The following is a 22,253-nucleotide window of genomic DNA, read 5'->3' as shown; positions in this document are numbered from 1 at the left end:
TGCTGTCTTCTTACCAATTTTCTGTTCTGGAATAAAGTACCTACTGGAAGACACAGAATTTTTTTTCCAGAAATTTCTTGAGACTTGTTCATACCATGATTGGCATTATGCTGTTAGATGTGTGGGGGATTATTTGGAGAGATCAGAACTGGAGGTCAGTGATACCAGCTGTTAGGTGGCCATGTTACCATGGATTGTTAATGGATTTAAAATTCATTTGAAACAAGTGTGAAATGATGAAGTTCTTGATGAAGATAAAAGTTTCAATACTTGGATATTTCCACTTAAAAATGCATAGGAATAAAGTGCTATACTCTCCCAGTCTTACCTGTATTGATACTGGTTTGGAATGTTTTGATTTATTTGGTAATACTTTAAAAATTAGAATCAAATCTTCTACTTTTTTATTATCCCAATAACTTACGTTTGAAGTGTGAATGAGATAGGAACAAAGCAGTTCATATTTCTAAGCAGCTGCTAAGATTCATTCTGAAGAAGGACGCCTGGGTGGCTCAGTCGGTTAAGAGTTGGACTTCAGCTCAGGTCATGATCTCACAGTTCTTGGGTTCAGGCCCGTGTCAGGCTCTGTGTTGAGAGTTCAGAGCCTGGAGCCTGTTGCTGATTGTTTGTCTCCCTGTCTCTCTCTCTCCCTCTTCCCTGCTCACACTCTGTCTCTCTTTGTCTCTCTCTCTCACACACAAAAAAATACATATGTACATATATATATATATATATATATATATGTACATATATTTTTAAAAAGATCCATTTTGAAGTGTCCATGTATTAATTTTTTAGGTAACAAGTTGCAACAAACTCAGTTGCTTACAGCAACAGAAATTCAGGGTCACCTGGATGCCCAACTCTTTGATTTAGGTTAAGCATCCAATTCTTTGATTTTGGCTCAGGTCATGATCTCACAGTTTGAGGGAGCAAGCTCCTCATCAGGCTCCGAGAGCATGGAGCCTGATTGGAATTCTCTCTCTCCCTACCCCCTCTCTGCCCCTCCCCTGCTCGCACTCTCTTTCTCTCGCTCTTAAAATAATAAACCTTTTAAAGAAGCAACAGAAATTTATTCTTCCACAGTCCGAAATTAGTTATCACTGTGTTGAAATTAAAGTGTTGGCAGGGCCATGCTCCCTCTGGAAGTTCTAGGGAAAGAATATGTTCCTTTCCTCTTCCAGCCTCTGGGGGCTACCAGTTATTACTTGGTTTGTGGCTGCCTCATTCCAGTCCCTGCCTTCGTGGTCATATTACCTTCTTTTCTTCTTTCTGTGTCAAATCTACAGTCTTCTTACAAGTTGCATTTAGGGCCCACCTGGATAATCCAGTAGATAATATCCCCATCTCAAAATCCTTAATTATAACTGCAGTGTTGTTGTTGTTTTTGCCAGATAGTACCATTCAAAGGTTCCAGGGATTAGGATGTGGATATCTTTTTGGGAGCCATTATTCAATTTACCGCAATCCCTATTGCTTCTTTTTCTTCTTTTATTCTCCTCTGTCTCTTTTTTCCTGTTTTTTATTGTTCATCTTCCAGACGTACAAAGTGGCAAGAAGATTGATTGAATATGATCTAAAGTTATGGTGAAGAGTTGAGTAGATATGGTGTAGATGAGTAGGTGAGCCTAATTGCCTTCACTATAGAGCATCAAATTGTACTCACATTAATTTTTATTGTCATTCAATTGGTTGATAGTAATACCTTTGTTAAATTCAGCACCCTTTATCAAAGTAATTATTGAATTGTTGACTAAAATGTGTGTTAACGTGGAATTTCTTTCCAGCTAAAGCATCTGTTGATTAGACTGGTAGGCATTGATATTATTCCTGGTAAAATAGCCAAAAACCTACTAGCATTGTTTCAGAACTCATTTTCCTTTAAGCATTTTCACATTTGTAATTTGTCTCAGTGGTAACTCAGACTTGAATTTAATGAAAGAAAACAGAAGAGTTGGCAGAGTTGTAGTCCAAAAGTCCATTGTCAAGAGACCTTTGCGGTTTGGGACATATCACACACATAACCTTTGGGCCTCTGTTTCCTAATATTTATGATATAGAAGTTGAACTATATGATTGGTAATATCCCTTCTACCTCTAAAAGCTTCTGTCTAGTATTTAGTATAAAGTATTAAAAAACCAACAAACAGACCAGTAAACAGATTTTGCTAATTTTATACTATTTGAAAAAGGAATCAATCATATTAGCAAGATCATTTTGAAATAACTGTTCATGCTTTTTGTTTTTCCATAGATGGACCACACATCCCCGACCTACATGCTTGCTAACTTAACCCACTTACATTCTGAACAACTTCTGCAGGGCTTGAATCTTCTTCGTCAACATCACGAACTCTGTGACATCGTTCTTCGAGTAGGTGATGTTAAAATCCATGCTCACAAAGTGGTACTTGCCAGCATCAGCCCATATTTCAAAGCTATGTTCACTGGAAACCTTTCTGAAAAAGAGAACAGTGAGGTTGAGTTTCAGTGCATTGATGAAACTGCTCTCCAGGCCATTGTGGAGTATGCCTATACCGGGACTGTTTTTATTTCGCAGGACACAGTTGAATCTCTCCTTCCAGCAGCAAACCTACTCCAGATAAAGCTTGTCCTAAAAGAATGTTGTGCATTTCTTGAAAGCCAGCTTGATCCTGGTAATTGTATTGGAATTTCTCGTTTTGCAGAGACATATGGTTGTCATGACCTTTATTTGGCAGCTACTAAATACATATGCCAGAATTTTGAAGCCGTTTGCCAGACTGAAGAGTTTTTTGAACTTACACATGCTGATTTGGATGAAATTGTTTCCAATGACTGTTTGAATGTAGCTACTGAAGAGACTGTTTTTTACGCACTTGAGTCTTGGATCAAGTATGACGTACAAGAACGTCAGAAATACTTAGCACAGCTACTTAACAGTGTGAGATTACCATTGCTGAGTGTTAAGTTTCTTACTAGACTATATGAAGCAAATCATCTTATTCGTGATGATCGCACTTGTAAACATCTTTTGAATGAAGCCCTAAAGTACCACTTTATGCCTGAACATAGACTTTCTCATCAGACAGTCCTGATGACACGACCTCGCTGTGCTCCCAAAGTACTTTGTGCAGTAGGAGGAAAATCTGGACTATTTGCCTGTTTGGACAGGTAAATAGAAAGCTTTCTTAAATGATTGATACTAAAAGATTTTATGCTAAGTATGCTAATGTTCTATATTTTTTAAAAGTTTGATTTTACTATTTGCTTTCTTTGCTTCTTTTTATTTCTTCCATTTTTCCTAAAACACTTTCCTGATTGTTTCAATCACATTGTCATCCATTCTCTTCAACACTCCCAGTTATTAACAACCTCCCCTCAAGCCCTCTCTGCACAAACTTTATCCATTTTGGTTACTTTTCTACCATTTTATGTCTTTTTTTTTTTTCTTTTAATTTGTGAAACTTTTTACGTTATTATTTGACCAGGTCAGCAGGGATTTATTATTGCTAACTATAACAGAAGATGCTGAAGAGGAGAGCTAGGAATTTTTGATTAGGGCAGACTGGGGACTATAGTGGGTTTGAATGAATACCATTAATTAGAAGAACCACCAAAGAAGTAAGAAAAAGTAGGATACCAATACAAATCATAGGCTTCCATGTTTATTTTCTTTGGTGTGAATAGTTTTTAATGACAGAAGTAAAGAGTGTTTTCTTTTCTAATAACTTACAGTAGGAGTTGTCAGGCTTTTTTTTTTTTTATAAAGAGCCAAATAGTAAATATTTTAGACTTTGCAGCCATATGGTGTCTGTCATAACTACTCAGCTCTGCCATTGTAGTGAATGCAGCCATAGACAGTGCATAAACAAATGAGGTGACTGGGTTTCCAACAAACATTTATTTACAAAAGTCCTCTGATTTGGAGCATTATACAAGTAACCTTTATATATTGAAAATATAGCAGGATGTTACCTTTGCATTACCCTTGAATGGGAATGCTTCATGAAAACTTTTGTGTTTGATAATATGGATTTCTTTCTGGCCATTTTCAGAAATTTGGTAGATTGCTTTTTTTCCTGTCCAGTGATAGGAAACTTGATGTTTTAGCGGTGTCAACTGATGTATCTGTATCTTTTAAAAAGTCTTACTATGCATTTTAATTGTCTAAAATTAAGTTAATTGCATAGTCTAAAGCTAGTCTCATAGAGATTGGGCTGTAGGTAGAACATTAGTTATAGTGACTATAAAAATTATTTACTCTTATTGTTAAAGGCATTAATTATTGGCATAAAGTAAACCATATTAGTTAAATGTCATGACAGAAAATTCCAAGTGTGAATTTACCTGGTAAAAATTCTTGACCAGTTGCCTCTTGGTCTCTCAAATATTAAAAATAATAGACATAAGGGTGCAGCTGGTTAAGCTTCCGACTCTTGGTTTCGACTCAGGTCATGATCTCACGGCTCGTGAGTTTGAGCATGGAGCCTGCTTGGGATTCTTTCTCTCTCCCTCTCTCTCTGCCCTTTCGCCACTCAGTCTCTCTCTATGTCTCTCTCTCTTTCTCCCCCTCTCCTTTTCTCTCTTTCTCTCAAAATAAACTTAAAAAATAGACATAAATTTTTGAAGAGTTATAAGAACTGTTGATGTGTTTAGACCCAGTAATCTTTCATCATACAATCTGTCAAAAAAAATTTTTAATGTCATTTGCCCTAAGCTAGTATTATTGCAGTATAATTTATAACTATGGAAACAGTGGAATCAATCTAAGTAATTATTCAATATATTTCTGCAAAAATAGTGTAGACACAGTGCATCAGATACACTATGCTGGGTAATGGATCTTTAACAGATTTATAATTTAGTTAAGGAGACAAATATTTATTTATTTGACAAATATTTAAATAGGTAATTGTAATATGTAGTGTTAATGCAGTGTTTAAAATAATCCCATGGAAATGTTAAGGAAAGGCATTTATCCCACTTGGAGGATTTAGGGAAGATATTGTGGAGAAGTTAACATCCAAGTTGTGTTGAAGGCTAAGCAAGACCCAAGCAAAAGACAGCAGGGGCATCACAGGAAGTACACAAAGACACAGTGCAATGGAGTGACAGTATAGGGTGTGCAGAAAACTGAAAGCTGTTTGGAGGGAGCCCTTGGGTGACTTAAGTGTTGAGTGTCTTATTCTTGATTTTGGCTCAGGTCATGGTCCCAGGGTTTTGGGATTGAGCCCCACATCAGGCTCCACACTGAGCATAGAGCCTGCTTGGGATTCTCTCTCTCTCTCTCTCTCTCTCTGCCCCTCTTCCCTGCTCTCTCCCTCTCTCTCTTTCAAATAAAAATAAATAATTAATTAAAATATTAAAAAAAAAAAAAAGCTGTTTGGTATTCCAGAATATAAAGTTTGAAGATCAGGGGTACTTGACTGGCTCAGTACTTGACTGGCTCAGTTAGTGGAACATGCAACTGTTGACTTTGGGGTTGTAAGTCTGAGCCCCATGTTGGATGTAGAGATTACTTAAAAATAAAATCTTAAAAAAGAAAAAAAAACATTAAAAATAAAATAAAGTTCAAAGGTCTAACCAGCAAGTGATAGACAGTGGTCACTATGGACCAAGTAAAGAATGTATTATGTGCCATGATGAAGAGATTTTTCTTAAGTGGGTCAAAAAACTAAGAGGGGTAGTGCAGTGATCAGATTCATATATTAGATCATTTTGACTGCATTATGAAGAAAGATTGAGAGGCCAGGATTAGTATCTGAGTGATTAGGAAAGAGGTTATTATAAAAGTGTAAGCAAGAGATTATGAGGTCCTCAATTAGGGTAGAAGTAGCAAAGTTAGAGAAGGGGGCATTAATTAAAAAATGTTTTAAGAGAGCAGACTGACAAGATTTAGTTGAATGGATATGAGGGGATGGCCAAGATGAGTTTGATTTCTTGGTTAGATATTAGATAAATATATACCAAGAGAGAGAATATAGGAAGAGGAGCCATTTTAGAGGGGAAAGTAATAGGCACTGAGATCGGAGTGCCTATTAAATATCCAAGTGAAAGGTGTCCCACTAGCTGGACATGATTGCAAAGCTCAACAAAGAGATCAGAACTGGAAATGGTAAGTTATTGGCATGTAGTAACACCTAGAGGTATAAATTAAAACCATGAAGTCTTCTGGACTAGCTTAAATGTTCCTTCTTTCTGCCCATTAAAAACATAGAGAAAGGAAAAAAGATTGGCTCATAAATGAACTTCTGGGGAACACTAATCAAGATGAGGACAACAGGAACAGTCTTAGAGGTCAGAGAATCAAGAGAGAATAGTCATTGTTTTTTTTTTTTTTTTTAATAAGATAAAAACAGGGAGACAAACCATAAGAAACTCTTAAATACAGAAAACAAAGTAGGGGTTGCTGAAGGCGAAGTCGGTGGGGGGATGGGGTGGTTGGGTGATGGGCATTAGGAGGGTACATTTTGGGATGAGCACTGGGTGTCCTATTTAAGGGATGATTCACTGGGTTCTACTCCTGAGGCCAAGAATACACTGTATGTTAACTAACTTGAATTTAAAAAAAAATAAAGTCAGCCTTAACAGCCTTAAAAAAAAATTAAAAATGAGGGAAAAAAAAGAGAGGATAGTATCATGAAATCCAAGCAATTTAAATGTATCAAGAAGGAAGAAATGTGACTAAAAATGTAAAATGCTAAAGAAAGTTCCAGAAAGATAAAGATAGAAAAGTGGCTCTTAGACTTGACTATATGGGGAACATTTGTGACTTTTGGTGGATTGATTTCAGCATAATTGTAGAAATGCTACATTATAGCAGATTGAGCTGTGTATAAAAAATAAGGAAATAAACTGTGAAGACTTAACAATCTTGGCTGAGTTGAGAGAGGTAAGGCAAGCACAATGATAGAGTCAGGAGAAGTTTTTGTTTATTTTGTTCTGGAAGAGAGACGTGAGTATGTTTCTGTCAGATGCTAGTAAAGAGGGGTAAGGTAAAGGTACAGGACAGAGGAATGGTCGCTGATGGAGCAAGAGTTTAAAGGAAATAGGAAGGGGTTGGTACCAAAAGCAAAGGTAGGTTTTAAGTATAAGAAAGAGAAATTCCTTTATGTTCCAAGACCAGAAATGAGGATAAGTTTGCTGGAGTGGGGAGGGGTGGGAGAAGGAGAAGGGGTTTAAGATAGATACTATCTAGTAGCCTGTTTTTCCCTTTAACTAGTAAAGGAAGGAGGTCTGCAGAAGAGGGAAGTGGAGACTGGGTAGGTAGCTTAAGGAAGTTCTCAGGAAGCTCTGAGAACAGTGTTGTTTCTATTTACACAGGGTGTCATAAGGATGGCAGTACATTAAAAGTGTTTTTGACTAATTATGCAAATACATTAAATGTTAAATGGACTTTTAGCCAAACCACTCATGACATCACTCACCTCAGTGCTCTAAGTTACAGGTCAAATTCCAACAAAGAAGCTCTCATTACAACTAATTATTCATTTGTCCTCAAAGATTATAAGAACTAATGCCTTTATATCTTGTATCTCTGTTTACCTAGAAAAATCATCTCTGAAAATCCATCATCAAAGCTGAACTATTATTATCATTGAGAGGTTTTTTCTTACACCAGTTCTCCAACACTAACTGTGGGTCCAGTAATTCCATTCTGACACTATCCAGAGTCAGCCCAGACCCCACTGCTTAAAGGCATAGTTTCAGAAGACTGTTCCCACTTAAGATGCTAGCCACAAAAGGGGATGCCCAGGCTACCCACAATTCTGTAGGGAAGACTGAAAATTCAGGGGTTCCCACAACACCCCCCTCGAGTTTGATAATTTGTTAGAATGACTCGGAGAACTCCAGAAAGTACTTACTTACTATTTCCAGCTTATTACAAAGGATACAACTGAGGAACAACCAAATGGAAGAGAGACATTGAGCAAGGTGTGGCGAAGAGAAGAACAGCACTTCCATGCCCTCTTTGGGCATGCCACCACCTTTTCCACCACCCCCACCCCCTCCCCCTTTCCCCCAGCATTTCAATGTACTCATCAGCCTGGAAGCTCTCTAAACCCCATTGTTTAGGGAATGTAATAGAGATTTTGTTATAAGGGTATGATTGATTAAATCATTGGCCATTGGTGATTGAGCTCAACCTCCAGACTGTTAATTACATGGTTGGTACCTCTGGCTACCGCTCCCATGCTGAAGCTATCTAGGTGGCCACTTGTAGTCACCTCAGTAGCATAAACTCAAGTGTGGTTGAAAGGGGCTCATTATAAAAAACAAAAGATATTCTTATCACTCAGGAAATTAAGTTTAGGAGCTCTCTGCTAGGAACCTGGCACATAACCCAAATAGAATTTTTATTGCACTGTTACTGTAGGTTCTGTATATCATCTAATTTAACTTTATTGCCCAGCCCTCTTTTTTTGACTCCTCAGAGCTGTCTGCCATGTCCTATAGAATTTATATTAAATCATAAGAAAAATCTTTATTTTTAACTTCTTACTCTGAAATATGACTGATGCTTACGGATACTGTTTTTGCCAGAGCCCTCTCAAAACCGTTTTGTTTTCCCATACCTCATGTATCGCAGGTCCTAAAGGTTGAGTAAGTGTTTTCTTTGTTCCTCATATCCAATTTTTTTTCATTTCCCTTCTCTCAAATATCTCAACTCATTCCAAGTGTTTGCCATTGGGTGATATCATTCGATATCCCTTCTTATTGTCAACATCTGCTGTCCCTTTAGTAACTACATTTAGTAAAGATGTTTATAGCTGGCTTACATTCTTGTTGATTTCATCATCCCCGTAGTATGATCCACAGTTATTCAACAACTTTGCCTCTCTCCTTGATCTCACTTCTAACAGTCTTTTCTGCATTACCTTGGGCACCTATTCTCATGATCATACTTTCAACTTTGTCATTACCAGTGACTTCAAACTTTCAAAATCTTGGTTTCACACATTCCAGTCTCTGACTAGCCAGCTTATTTATTTCTTGCCAGCTTATTTCTTGCCAGCTTATTTATTTCAGTACATCTACTGCAATTACCTTTTGTCACCTCAAGACTTTTAATCCTTTGGCCCTATAATCAGAAAACTTTATTGCTCACCAATCACTAAGTGTCCTCAACTTCACTCCTTACCCAGCTTAGATTCCAGGAACATCACTGTCATCATCCCTTTGAATACACTTATGGCTCCCTTGCCCTTCTTTCCTTCCATCATACTCATCTAGTTAAAATTAGTTCTCTACTTATGCCCTGGCTGCACCTGAGCAGTGAAGCACACATAATACCCATCTTAAATTGTGTCACTTGGGGCCCTTAGCACTCTCAGCAACCCCTTTACTTTCCCTAACCAGTTTACTCTTTGACTCCCTTCGAGGACTGTTTTATACCTTCTCTTCTCTGCATGAAAACATCCAAACCCCCCACCCTCACCTTCCAACTCTCAGCTGATGACTTCATCTCTTACTCTACTGAGAAGATAGAAGCAATCAGAAGAGAACTACCTCATTTTCTGATCTCCAGATCCACCAAGTTACTTCTAAGACCATTCCCTCCATTTCTCTACTTACTAGCTTCCATTCCTCTCCTCTACACAAGGACTCTGCTCTTGCATGTATCCCATCTCTCTCTTACATCGCCTTCTCCTGTTGTACTGCATCATTGCCATCAGCATGCAGACATGCTTTGGTTTAAGTTCCCAGATTAAATCAATTTTCCCTGAATGCCATGGTCTTTCTCTGCTCATCCTTGTAACTGCTTCGTGTCTGTTTTACTCTTTATAGTAAAATCCTTAGAAAAGTTGTTGATATCCACTGTTTTCACTTCACCTCCCATTCTCTCTTGAACCACTCCAGTCAAGACTTGTCCACACCACCCCACTGAAACTTCTCTCATTAAGGTCAAATAATTCCCTGATGTATCATTCTCCTTGGAACAAGTTCATATTTTTAAAACAAGCAATATAACAAAACTGTATATAGGCATTCAATGACTGTTGAATGAATGAATGTTCTTTGGTCATACTGAATAGAAAACATATTTTTATGCCATTGCACTATTGAGTTTGGAGGCATTGAAATGAAATGTGTATACTTGCAAGAGGCCATATATAATAAGCATGCAGGATATAAAGAATAAAAACCCAAGTACCTATCAGCCAGCTTAAGAAATAACTGTTAACAATACCTTTAAATTCCCTTGTGTCCCTCCTGTCCCTCCTTGGTGCATCTCCTTTCTTCCCCTAGAAATAACCACTATTTTGAATTTTCTGTATATTATTTCCTTGCCTTGCATTGTAATTTTCATCACATATTTATGTGCCCCAATATAGCATTAGGTTTTACACGTTTTTATCTAAATGCAGCATATATATTCTTCAGAGATGTGTTTTCTCACTAAATAGTAAATTTATGAAATTCACCTGTGAGATTGCATGAAGCAGTAGTTCACTTAGTTTCATTGGTGTATGGTATTACAGTATATGGATATAATATATTTTCTTTCTAAAATGAACATGTTAAATATAAAAATTAGGTAAAGTGTTACATACATACAGAAAAGTGCACAGATCCCTAGCAAACAGCTCACTGAGCTATCACAAAGTGAATGTCACAAACCAGTTCAAGAAAGAATATGATCGACACCAGAAACCACCCTGGAGTTTGCCCTCCCTAAAGGTAACCACTATCCTCATTTCTAATCCAGAAATTAGAAATGTTTTTGAACTTGTTATAAATGAAACTATACAGAATGTATCCTTTTGAATTGGACTTCTTTCCCGTGACATTATATGTGTAAGATTCATTCCTGTTACACATACCTATAATTTATTTTCATTGTTGTATTCTCTGATATGTCACAATCTATCTGTTTTATGGTTGATGAACATTTGAATTGTTTCCATTTGTTGACTGTTACGCTGCTATGAACGTCATATGTATACATGTGTGTATTTCTCTTGGGTATATATCTAGGAGTGGAGTTATTCAGTCATAGGGTGGATATACCACATCTTAATTATCCATTCTCCTTTTGATGGATGATTGTGCTGTGCTGCTGTAAACATTTCTGTACATATGTCCTGGTGCAAAACTGGCTATAACAGGCATTCAGTAGCATAGATCCATATGAATGAAATTGCTGAGTCAGAGCATTTGTGTATCTTCAATTTTACCCGGTAATGTAAAATTGTTTTCCAGCATAGTTTAACCTGTTTACACGCTAACCAACAGAGTATGCATTTCTTGCTCACATTCTTCCCAACAGTTACTATTATCTGACTTTAAATTTTGGCCAGTCTGGAAAGTGTGTCATGGTTTGTTGTTTTAATTTGCACATCCCTGATTATTAAAGAGTTTAAACATTTTTGTTTTTGAGCCCTTTTGATTTTTAAAATTTAATTTTTTCTGCTTATTCTTTAGTGTGGAGATGTACTTTCCTCAGAATGACTCTTGGATTGGTTTGGCACCCCTAAACATTCCTCGCTATGAATTTGGAATATGTGTTTTAGACCAAAAAGTGTATGTTATAGGTGGTATTGAAACTAATGTGCGTCCTGGCATCACTATCAGAAAACATGAAAATTCAGTAGAATGCTGGAATCCTGATACAAATACCTGGACTTCTCTCGAGAGAATGAATGAGAGCCGAAGTACCCTTGGAGTAGTAGTACTTGCAGGAGAACTTTATGCATTAGGTGGTTATGATGGACAATCTTACTTACAATCTGTAGAGAAGTATATTCCTAAATTAAGAAAATGGCAACATGTGGCACCAATGACTACAACAAGAAGTTGTTTTGCTGCAGCTGTGTTGGATGGAATGATATATGCCATTGGTGGGTATGGTCCTGCCCACATGAACAGGTATTTAACCTAATGAAGTTGTATATGCTTGTAGATTTATTTTTAAGTATCGTTAATAATGATTCATACACAACTTGTATATATGAATGAACTTCCTTTTTTAATTTTCAAAGTAATATTGTTAGGCATTTGGGAAATTTAATCTGCTCCACTAGTATAATTGTAATTGTTTTACATGATGATTTAATATAGACCTAAGAAATCCCTCTTATAAGAATTTACATTCATTCATTTAATATAATTCGGCTAGATTTTAAAATTCAGAAATCTGAAAATAAGATGAAGTTGGACAACTTTAGATTTTGAGTGATGAATATATATAAATATGCATGTGTGTGTATAAATGGTCTGTTATTGCATTGCTTAACAGAATAAAAAGTGAAAAATGTAATTTCTATATGCTTATATATTATAGTGCATCATAAACATATATAAAGCCTTATTTAAATATTCCTTTTTGGATTCTTACTCTATAATCATGTGTGTATCATTATGTACCTGAGTTCTGCTGGAGTCCGAATTTGCAATTTCTGTATTTTGTAGTATTCTCTGAATAAAGGAGAAAAATATACAAGAAAAATAAAAGCATAAAGTGACTGCTTATATGGAAAATTAATCATAATTCTGAACTGTTGTTGAAAATTGATGTTCTAGAGATTTTATCTCTGATAGTAACTAGAGTGGTGTATGTTTTATTGAGTGTGAGCATTTGATGAAAGAGTATGTTGTGGTTTGTTAACTGCGTAAGTAGGGGCACAACAGCATTTCATCTATAAATTTTTATTTCTTTGTAAGCTAAAGTATTCTTCCATTTTATTTGCGCCTTTATTTGAAGGAAAAGTCTTTGGGGCACAGACATGCATTTTAATCTTTGAAAATGTGCTGGCAGAAATTTATAAGATAAATGGTTGAGTATTCTATTGGGAGGTAATGATCTTCAAGTTTAAGTTGTTAAGTTTATCAACTCTTCTTGTCCAGTAATTGTGCTCTAATGGCTTTTATTCTGGTGTTCTTTCAGAAATATTTATAGTTTAATCTATATTCTAGTCAGTCTACAGTCTGGTCTCTGTTCTGAACTCCAGAATTAGGCTACCGACTCTCAAATGCTTCAGGCTTTCTTGAGAAGTTAGGTTAGGACCAGAAGGAGCTCAACAAGCCTGCCTTTGTGCCCTTCAGGGCAAATCACAGATTTAGAGGCCTTCTGGGATTTTCTAGGAAGCTTGTTTTGGACATTCTGATTTGTTTTGGATATCCATAATGCAGCTTGGAAATGCCAAGTGTTATCTGGAATGCAGACTTTACTTAAATCCCTGAATTCTCCTAAATCACTCTGAGGTTACTGCAATGTTTACTTTACAGTAAACCATGAATTCTATAAGACAAAAAATTCCTCTCCTTTCCTTTTTTTTTCATCTTCCCTTTTCCTTAGCTCTTTGAAAGATCCTTAGTGTCCTTAGAAAACATCTATAATTTGGGATGTTCAGAGTCTTTTCAGAACATACATACGCATTTGACTTTATTCTTACATGAATCCTTTGAGGTTAGATTATCCCCATTTTTGCAGGTGAGAGGAAATGGCTAATCCAGGATTACACATACCCAGAGTGTTAGAGCTTCAGTTCATTTAACCCTAAGTAGACAGCATTAGTACTTGAACCAAGGTTTTCTAACTCCAGAAGCTCCATGTCCTTAATACATCTTGCTGCTTGTATGATATAAGGGAATAACGTACTATTATTTTTGCTCTCAGTTCACAAGGTAAGCTTTTATCCCTGCAATTTTATCAGCAAAAAGTAAACATTTAGGAAAACTATTCTTGTTTTATTTGACTTTTTGCACTTTTAAAACTATGGTAGGTTTTAATTTTGTTTTGGTAGGAAGAGTGGCACAAAGAATATGTGAATTAATTCTTTCTTTTGTGAATATTTGCAGTGTGGAGCGTTATGATCCAAGTAAGGACTCCTGGGAGATGGTTGCATCTATGGCAGATAAAAGGATTCACTTTGGTGTGGGTGTCATGCTAGGCTTTATTTTTGTGGTGGGTGGACATAATGGTGTCTCACATTTGTCAAGCATTGAAAGATATGACCCTCATCAAAATCAATGGACTGTGTGTAGACCAATGAAAGAACCCAGAACAGGTAATAATAACTAATATCTAAACATATAGGGTAATATTTCTTATAGAAGTGATGTTCTTAGAATAATAATAGGTCCTTGGAATAGTAAGAGTATTACTTGTCCAGCCAAAAAAAAACTTCTGTGCTCGACTCGAGAGACAAATGATTCAACAAAATTAAATAGATTTCTTTAACTGTGATTTTAATATGCCATTGTGCATATTATCATTTCTTATAGTTGGGAGAACACATTTTTAGAAATGGTGGGAATAGAATGTATCTTACAGAAACTCCTCTGTCCATACAACAAATGTCATCTTTTTAAAAATGTTAATTTAATATTTATTTTGAGAGAGAGTGAGCACAAGCGAGTGGGGCAGGGGCAGAGAGAGAAGGAGAGACAGAATCCCAAGTAGGCCTCTCACTGTCAGCGCAGAGCCTCATGGAGGGCTCAATCTCATGAACTGTGAGATCATGTCCTGAGCCAAAATCAAGAATCAGACGCTTAACCAACTAGCCATCCAGGCCCCACAAGTGTCATCTTTTTATGTTACACACACACACCCAGAATCTTTGCATTGTTTTGTTTTTGTTTTTTTTATTGTATATCAGTCTATATGTTTGCTTTCAAATGTTTTCACCTACTGAAGGAGTTTGAAGATCTAGAAAAGGTTGGATTTCAGTTCCCAGAGAAAACAAAAACAGCTTTGAGGAAAAGAAGGAAATTATCTTTGAACCCAAACTCAAATCATATTATTTTAAGGAGAAAGTTTTAAGTTGCTGATGGAAATGCTTCCTTGCATAAGAGGGGAAGCCATAAAGTAATGAGAATGTGAGAAAACATTAGGTAGCCATGTTCTGTTTAGAACTGTGTAAAACAGTGTATACGGTAGAATTTTTAAAGTCTAAGTTATATAGTTCAATACATGTTTCAAGTATTTGAAGACATTTAAAAACCTGATAAAGATGAATGCTTTGTTGAAAAATATATACATATAAATTGACAAAGCATATGGGAAGACATATAATATACTCTTCATATTTTTCTGTGATAGAGGAGAGGGAGAATAGGATTAGGGAGGAGAAGTGAAGGAAGACTTGAACTCTTGCTTTCATGTTAAGGATTTTTTTCCAGTAAGTACATATGGCTATATTGTTTGTATAATTAATAATAGATTATTAGAATGTATTTTAAGAAAACATTAAAATACAAATTTATTTTTAGTGAGAAGTCTGCTTCATGGTTAACATGTTTTTTTCCCTCTTTTTACTCACCTTTCCTAGGAGTTGGTGCTGCAGTAATTGATAACTACCTTTATGTAGTCGGCGGTCACTCAGGGTCTTCCTATCTGAATACTGTGCAGAAATATGACCCTATTTCAGATACGTGGCTGGATTCAGCTGGCATGATATACTGTCGCTGCAACTTTGGATTAACTGCACTTTGACAAGTGTGGATTTGTGGAAATAGTGTGGTAATGAACCTTGTGCCGCATGAAAGGATGCCCAATTTTCTGAAATCCAAAAGCTACATTACTTTCTTATTAACTTGAAATGGCATGAAGACTCAAAGTTCTCTTGGGTACTCTGAACTGATAAAGTAGCTTTGGTTGCTCTTGATTACATAGTGAATCAATAATTTAAAAAAAAAAAAAAGAACTTGCCAATTTAATTGTGCACTTTTTCCCTCCTAATACTGGGATAGAGTCGTTTTATGTTCATAAGTGTACATGTGGAGAAAATCTTGCTGCTTAAAAAAAAAAAATTTAGCTCTCCCTCTTACTTAATATATGCACCATGATTTCCTAGGATGAGAGATGCTTCAGTGTTGGAGTGTATTGAATGACTAGACAGAGCGCTGATACTGTCTGTTGGATATTAATTCATATGCTTCACATTTTAAATAAAGGGCTGCTTTTTTGAGGGGGGTACTGTTAAGGGTTGTAAATTATATACCATAGTGAGTCATCTGGATACTCTTCCTACTAAATGGCTTTAGGAATGGGGATATAAGAAGTTTGTAGAACAAATGCTTTTACTATCATGATATTTGGGGGCTCATTTTAAGAAGGCAGATATTTGCTCTTTATGCCTTCTTTCTATGGGCAGGTTAAGGCTGGATGAATTTAGCTACCCACCTGTGCTATACTAAGTATGGATAGAAAAAATTAAGCATATCAGTTTCAGTTTTTTTGTTATTTCCGTAGTACAGCAGGCTTCCCAGTGTTGATGTAAATATTTGACAAATGTTCAGTACATTCTAAGTACATACTGATTTTTTTTCATATATCCTTATAATCATTTTAGTTTTTTAAGACCTTTGGTTGCTTTTTCAAAGTGTTCAGATATAAAAATGGTGCTAACTGTAGGATATATAACAAGGCTATAATGTTCTTTTGAATGTTCAGTATGAGATATGCATGATAGTATTTTTTGATAGTATTTTTTCTTTTTTTTTTTTTTTTTTTTTTTTTTTTACTGGCTTGGTTCATTTGTGCTTATTAAAAGTGTTAGCAGTTATGCTAATGTTAACATCCAAGAGTCATCTAAATGGCCTGTTATACTTTTCATGGTTCCTGAATAGTGATTTAAAGAAAGATGCATTTTTTAATCTTCTTTCTCCTTGTGCTAGATATTATATGTCCTTCTTAAAAACAAATATATGCATTAAATATGAAGCACTAGGCAGTTATGCATTACTTTGTACACTTCTTAGGTAATTGAATATTTTACAAAGTTACTGAGGAAAACTGGAACTCGATGTTTACTTGAGTAATGGTTCTAAATTTGGTTCTACTTTGACTAAAGAAACAAGCAAGACTGTTTGCTATAGCCAGTGATAGTTTATTTAAAATTAGTGGTTAGCTCATTTTTAGCATGTTTTAGTAAACACCTGTCAGTCTTGAACCTATTACTTTGCATTTTATTAGGATGTTGGTACTTGTATTTTTGGTACTGTAGTTGTGTTGTTTTCTTTTCCTTCATTTTTTTTTTTTTAACCTGCCTGCTATCTCTTTATAGTCTCTGCAAAACCAGTGTACATTTGTTTTCTAAGAAAAAATTCATACTGCATTCTTAAGTGCCATAATATTCCAAACTATTGTTAAGAAGCCATTTGTAATTATAAAACATAGGTTCATTCATTAGCAAATATGTTATTTTTTGGAAACTATTGCCTGGCAATTTGCAGTTTTTCTTGTTCTTCCATAAACTGCCAGTGTAGATTTAAATACATAGTGCAAAACTACATAAAATCACCTTTAATCATGTAAGTAGTATGCTTTATGAATATTTGCACAGATTATAAAACCTTGCAAGTGATTTTTTAGTCTCTTACAATTAAGAACTCAACAGAAGTTACTAATAAAATTGACAGGCTGAGTATTTTCTATGTTGCTTGTTTGAATAACATAATGATATATAGCAATAACTTTTTAATTGATTTGAATAAATCTATTGAATAGAAACAAGGTGCACTATTGTGATTGGCCTAGACTTTATTTAAGGAAAAGCAATTTAAAATAGGTTTCATTACTTACTTAATTTTAAATTCTCAACTCAATCTTTTTTCTGTTTATATTATTAAATGCATTCTCTTATACTATTTTAATCTTCTATCCCCAGAAGATAAGGGAATTTGAAAGACAATAGAAATTTATTTTAATTGTAAACAGGTCTGTACTATACATGTTAACAATGTTTTACTCATGTGTTATCCCCACTATCAAATTGTTATTAAACATAGAATCACTTGGTAAATTAGACCAAAGGCATATATTGATCATTGTTTTGGAAAACTCAAAACTTCATCTTGCTAAAGACTAAATGTGAAACATCTTGGGCAATAGTAGAAACTGTATACCAGAGAAAAAATTATAAAAACCTGTAAAAAGAAAGAAAACAACCCCAAACTTCTGAAATAACTAATTTTGGGTTTACCAAACCTACGGTACTATCCATAACAACCAGAGGTATTGTAACCTGACAACTGATAACTTTACAGTAGACCTTCTCGTATGGATTTCTGAGAAGTTTCATCATGAATACTTTGCTGACAGATGGTGAATTTAAAGTCACATGTTTTTCATGTCAAAACTCATGGGAAGAAAGCTGTTTAAGATTGCCCAGAAATATTTTGGAAAAAAAAAGGTGACAATGGAAATAGAAATTATCTAATCACCTGGAAGATAATTGCCTTCCATAATTATGACGACTTAATCTTGTAGGAATGTTTGGGTATTTAATCTTTGTTAAATATAGTAATAGAACTTAAGTGATTTTTAATGTAGCCCAAAGGATGTTTCCATAGGTTATTGCTAATAATGTTTTAAATATGAATGAATATCAAACTATAGAAAGTGATATCAAATGGTAGGAAAATGGCATTAGGTTTTGAAAAATTATTTTGCTAGCTTGACAAATTATGGAGGGCCTACTATATGCACGTGGTATTGTGCCAGATTCTGTCAGGGCTAGAAATATTATAAATAATAGATACAGTCTTTTCACTCAACGAGTGAAGTATGGTGAGGGAGACCTGTACCCAAATAACTATTATGGTAAAGTATGAATCTAATTCCTTATAACCAATATCACTAGAAGTGATTAGACACCCAGTTTATGTATAAACATTTGTGTCCTTTAGTGTCCAATTAGGTTTTATTGACATGTAAAGAATTATAGAAAACCTAATGTTTATAGAACTCTAAACTTCCTGGAATTGGATAATATATTTTCTATTAGAAAAACAAAATTGTAGAAACTGCAAAAAAATTATTTACTATATTACAAGGCTCTGGCTAACATTGAAGAAGTATATGTACCTATAATGCTGTGTTTGTTTTCAGTTTTGGTGTTGGATTTCTGGTATTGTCACCTAAGTGCTCATTTTCAGGAAAATCAGATTCTACAATAAATATACTGCTTAAAAGTTCAATAAACTTGTGATAACCTCTATAACCTCTGTAGTCTGAAAATAAAGAAATTAGAAGATGTCACATGTCAAGTTAACATCCAGTTCTACTTCTTAATCTTTTTTTTTTTCTTTCCTTTGTAAAACAGCATTTTAATTAGACCTGGTTTAATTAGATACATTTATTCTGTGGCTGGATACATATTGGATTTTCACTTACAGTATATTAATTCAGTGTTGATACACATTTGAAAAGAGTAAAAAATACATTGTTTCAAATACTATAGGTTTACAAGTTTTCTTACTGGTGTGAATATGGAGTCAATAAAAATCCAGTTTACATCTCTGTAGAGAGAAAAATTGTTATCCATATGTCTTTTATATTATACATATTTAACTAGAGATAATTTATTATTAATTTTGTCAACTTATCATGTGTAAGTCCCGTTTATTTTAAAATAATAAGCAAAAAGTTCCAAGTTTGCCTTAAAATACAAGTGAAATTAAAGAACTGGATGATAATGCCTCTATTTTTGCCTTATGAATTGTGCTGTATCATAAACCAGAGATGGTTTTGATTTTAACAGGATTCTGAAATTTTGTAGATGTAGAGTACTAATATTTGTACTCTCTTGCAAAGAATGTGATGTAGTTGTGGATTATGTTAATGTTTAAATGTTTTTGTAAATGTATCTTACCTCTGAATATGTATCTTTTTAGCATCAGGGTTTTATTTTTGTTTACATGGTAAAGTGGCATTTAACTTGTTGAAAGCTGTATTCTTTTGTCTTTTATTTTAAAAGTTCTTTGTGTGTACTGTTGTGGTGATGCTCTGTAATGACTATGGTTAAATTTCATTTAATGTGAAATGTTTAAAATAAATTTGAGAAACATGACTTCATATGCGTCAAATGTTTTGAACTGACCCAAGCTGACTTTGTCGTTCTCAACTTTTAGATGCTTGTTGGTAGGCAGGTAGTGGCCACAAAAGTTGAGGTGGGTATGGGATAGCTAATCTTTTACATTCTTATTACAAGATTATAATGGAAACGTGTGTTGTGCTAAATTCTGCCACATGTTTGGACACTTATTAAAGAAACATTCTTTAGTAAAGCCAGCACAAGAGTTCAGTCTGTAAGTTCCATGCAGTCCCAGCTTTCTCTCCTTTTAGATTCCTTAACTTGCCTTGTAAGGGGTTTACTTGAGGCAGACAAGGCAACATTGCAGAGGATTCTGTTACGTTTATGGCCAGCATCAGGTAACCAGCAGTCCTCCTACGGGGAAGGCTCTGTAAACAAGGGATTAAGCCCCAGGTGCCATCTTTAAGGAATTTGTAAACTATAGGCCTGAATGGATTCAGATAACCTGTCCATGCAAGGATTGGAAATATCTCATATATTTAGGCAATCCATATATCTTGAAACTGTTAACTTCACCAATAGGAACAACTTTTTGATTTCATGTTATTCTGTGAACCACTATTCCCCAACAATGTCCCTGACATTTAATACACTAATGAGCAAAACATTGGATGTTGGTCAAATTATGAATAACCGAAGTGTTTGTAGCTGCCTTGAATATAGGTTTCCTGGTTAAAATATCAGCTAACCATCCGTGAACTGCATTCTTAACAGGGCAACTCCTAGAGTTTAAGTATATACATATATACTGAGGTATTTATTATAGATGACAAAATATGCAAATAAGCACTTTAGGAGTACCTATTAAAATACTGAAATTAAGATTTCTTGACTGAATTGATGCATATGAAGTTTGGCTTGTGATGTCTAAGACATGCACAGATAGCTTTCGTATTACCCAGAAGTCATTGCAAAATCTGTCAGCAGACAGTTATTAAAAGCTTAGTATGTGTAGGACATGATAGCACAAAAGAGTAAAGCCATAATCTTCAATCTACTTGAGGAATTAAAAATACACCTAATTTTTCCCCCCAGAGAGAGAAAATAGAAGACAGTGATATCCTGGCAAAGCTCAAGCTGTACCTCTTGTGTTCTTTCATAAAATTACTGGATGGTTCTCTTAGAGAGCAGTAATGGGAGTAGAAGTTTCAACTTTAATTTGGAAGACTGTGATGAGTGGATTGTACGATAGGCTCATAACGGGATGCAAAAAGCTATTACAATGAAGAGTCCAAACTCTTTAGGCATAAAAGGAAGTTCTGTGATAAGATAGAATACTTTGTGAGTTTTAATGTGTTTTCCAGGCTTCCTTTTTTTCATTTTTAATACTAATGGAACCTCCATATACCCATCACCCAGTTTCAAAAATTAACCTTTTAGTAATTAATTTTGCTAATCTTCATCTATTCACCCTGTTTGGTTTTTTTTCTGGAATATTTTTAAAGAGAATCCCAGACATGCAATATGACTGATAAAGAACTGAGACTGCATCTCTAAATGATAGTGGACACTTAAAATTTTCATTCTCTAAGCAATTACATTGATAATAATCTCACTTAAAAATTTAATACTGCTGTAATACTTAGTACACAATCTATATTCAGATTTCCCTGATCTGATTTTTTTGTTGTTGTCGGTTGAGGCAGGATCTAAAGGTTTGTACTTTGCGTTTGACTGTTAGCTCTGAGTCCCTTTCAACCTCTACCAGTCACTGTGCCACTCTCCCTTTTCATGCCATATACTTGTGAACAAATGAGATCATTTTGTCTAGTAGCTTGTCCCACATTCTAGATTTGGCTAATTGCTTTTTGTGGTATTGTTTAGCTATTGTCTTAGTCTTCAAATTTCTCATAGTTGACCATAGAGTCTTGATTAAATTCAGGTCCTTTTTTTCTTCTTCCCCATTCCATACCTTCCTCCCACCCTTCCTCCCTTCTTTCCCTTTTTTTTTTTTTTTTTTTGGTAAGTGTATTTGATGCATATTCTTCCTATTACATTGCATCTGAGGTACATTATGTCTGGTTATCCCACTATTAGTGATGCTAATGTTAATCATGGCTTTCATTTAGGCCTTGTCAACCTGACCCCTCCATTATCAAGTTCCCCATCAAATTCTTCACTTGATTGTTTTTTGCAGCTATTAACAACTAACAACTACTGCCAGATCCATTATTTTTTCTTTTTATTTTTTTTACATTTATTTTTGATAGAGACAGAGCACAAGTGGGGGAGGGGTAGAGAGAGAAGGAGACACAGAATCTGAAGCAGGCTCCAGGCTATGAGCTGTCAGCACAGAGCCTGATGCAGGGCTCGAACTCACAAACCGCGAGATCATGACCTGACGTGAAGTTGGATGCCAAACTGACTGAGCCACCCAGTTGCCCCTGCCAGATCCATTATTATGTTAAGTTGCAAAACAGTGATTCTCTGTCATTTTTTTTCCTGCAT

General features: G+C 35.2%; 1 protein-coding gene across 7 annotated transcripts in view; it reads left to right on the top strand.

Moving 5' to 3' along the window:
* KLHL28 (kelch like family member 28) overlaps positions 1 to 17,357 on the top strand; it is a 32,879-nt gene extending 15,522 nt beyond the window's left edge. For 6 of the 7 annotated variants that reach the window (XM_015072396.3, XM_015072397.3, XM_027065648.2 and 3 more), the window contains 4 exons: positions 2,255 to 3,153; positions 11,410 to 11,853; positions 13,786 to 13,994; positions 15,258 to 17,357. In XM_015072396.3, coding sequence (XP_014927882.1) covers positions 2,255 to 3,153; positions 11,410 to 11,853; positions 13,786 to 13,994; positions 15,258 to 15,421 — 1,716 coding nt within the window. In that variant the 3' untranslated portion in view covers positions 15,422 to 17,357. Of the gene's footprint in view, positions 1 to 1,540; positions 1,623 to 2,254; positions 3,154 to 11,409; positions 11,854 to 13,785; positions 13,995 to 15,257 lie in introns of those variants that run through there. The other variant, XM_053224423.1, reaches the window with a different exon arrangement.
* Positions 17,358 to 22,253: the final 4,896 nt, after the last annotated feature.

This window comes from Acinonyx jubatus, chromosome B3 (assembly GCF_027475565.1).
Source record: "Acinonyx jubatus isolate Ajub_Pintada_27869175 chromosome B3, VMU_Ajub_asm_v1.0, whole genome shotgun sequence".
NCBI lineage: Eukaryota > Metazoa > Chordata > Mammalia > Carnivora > Felidae > Acinonyx > Acinonyx jubatus.
Note: the sequence above shows the minus strand (reverse complement) of the source record. Positions and strands in the feature narration are given on the sequence as shown.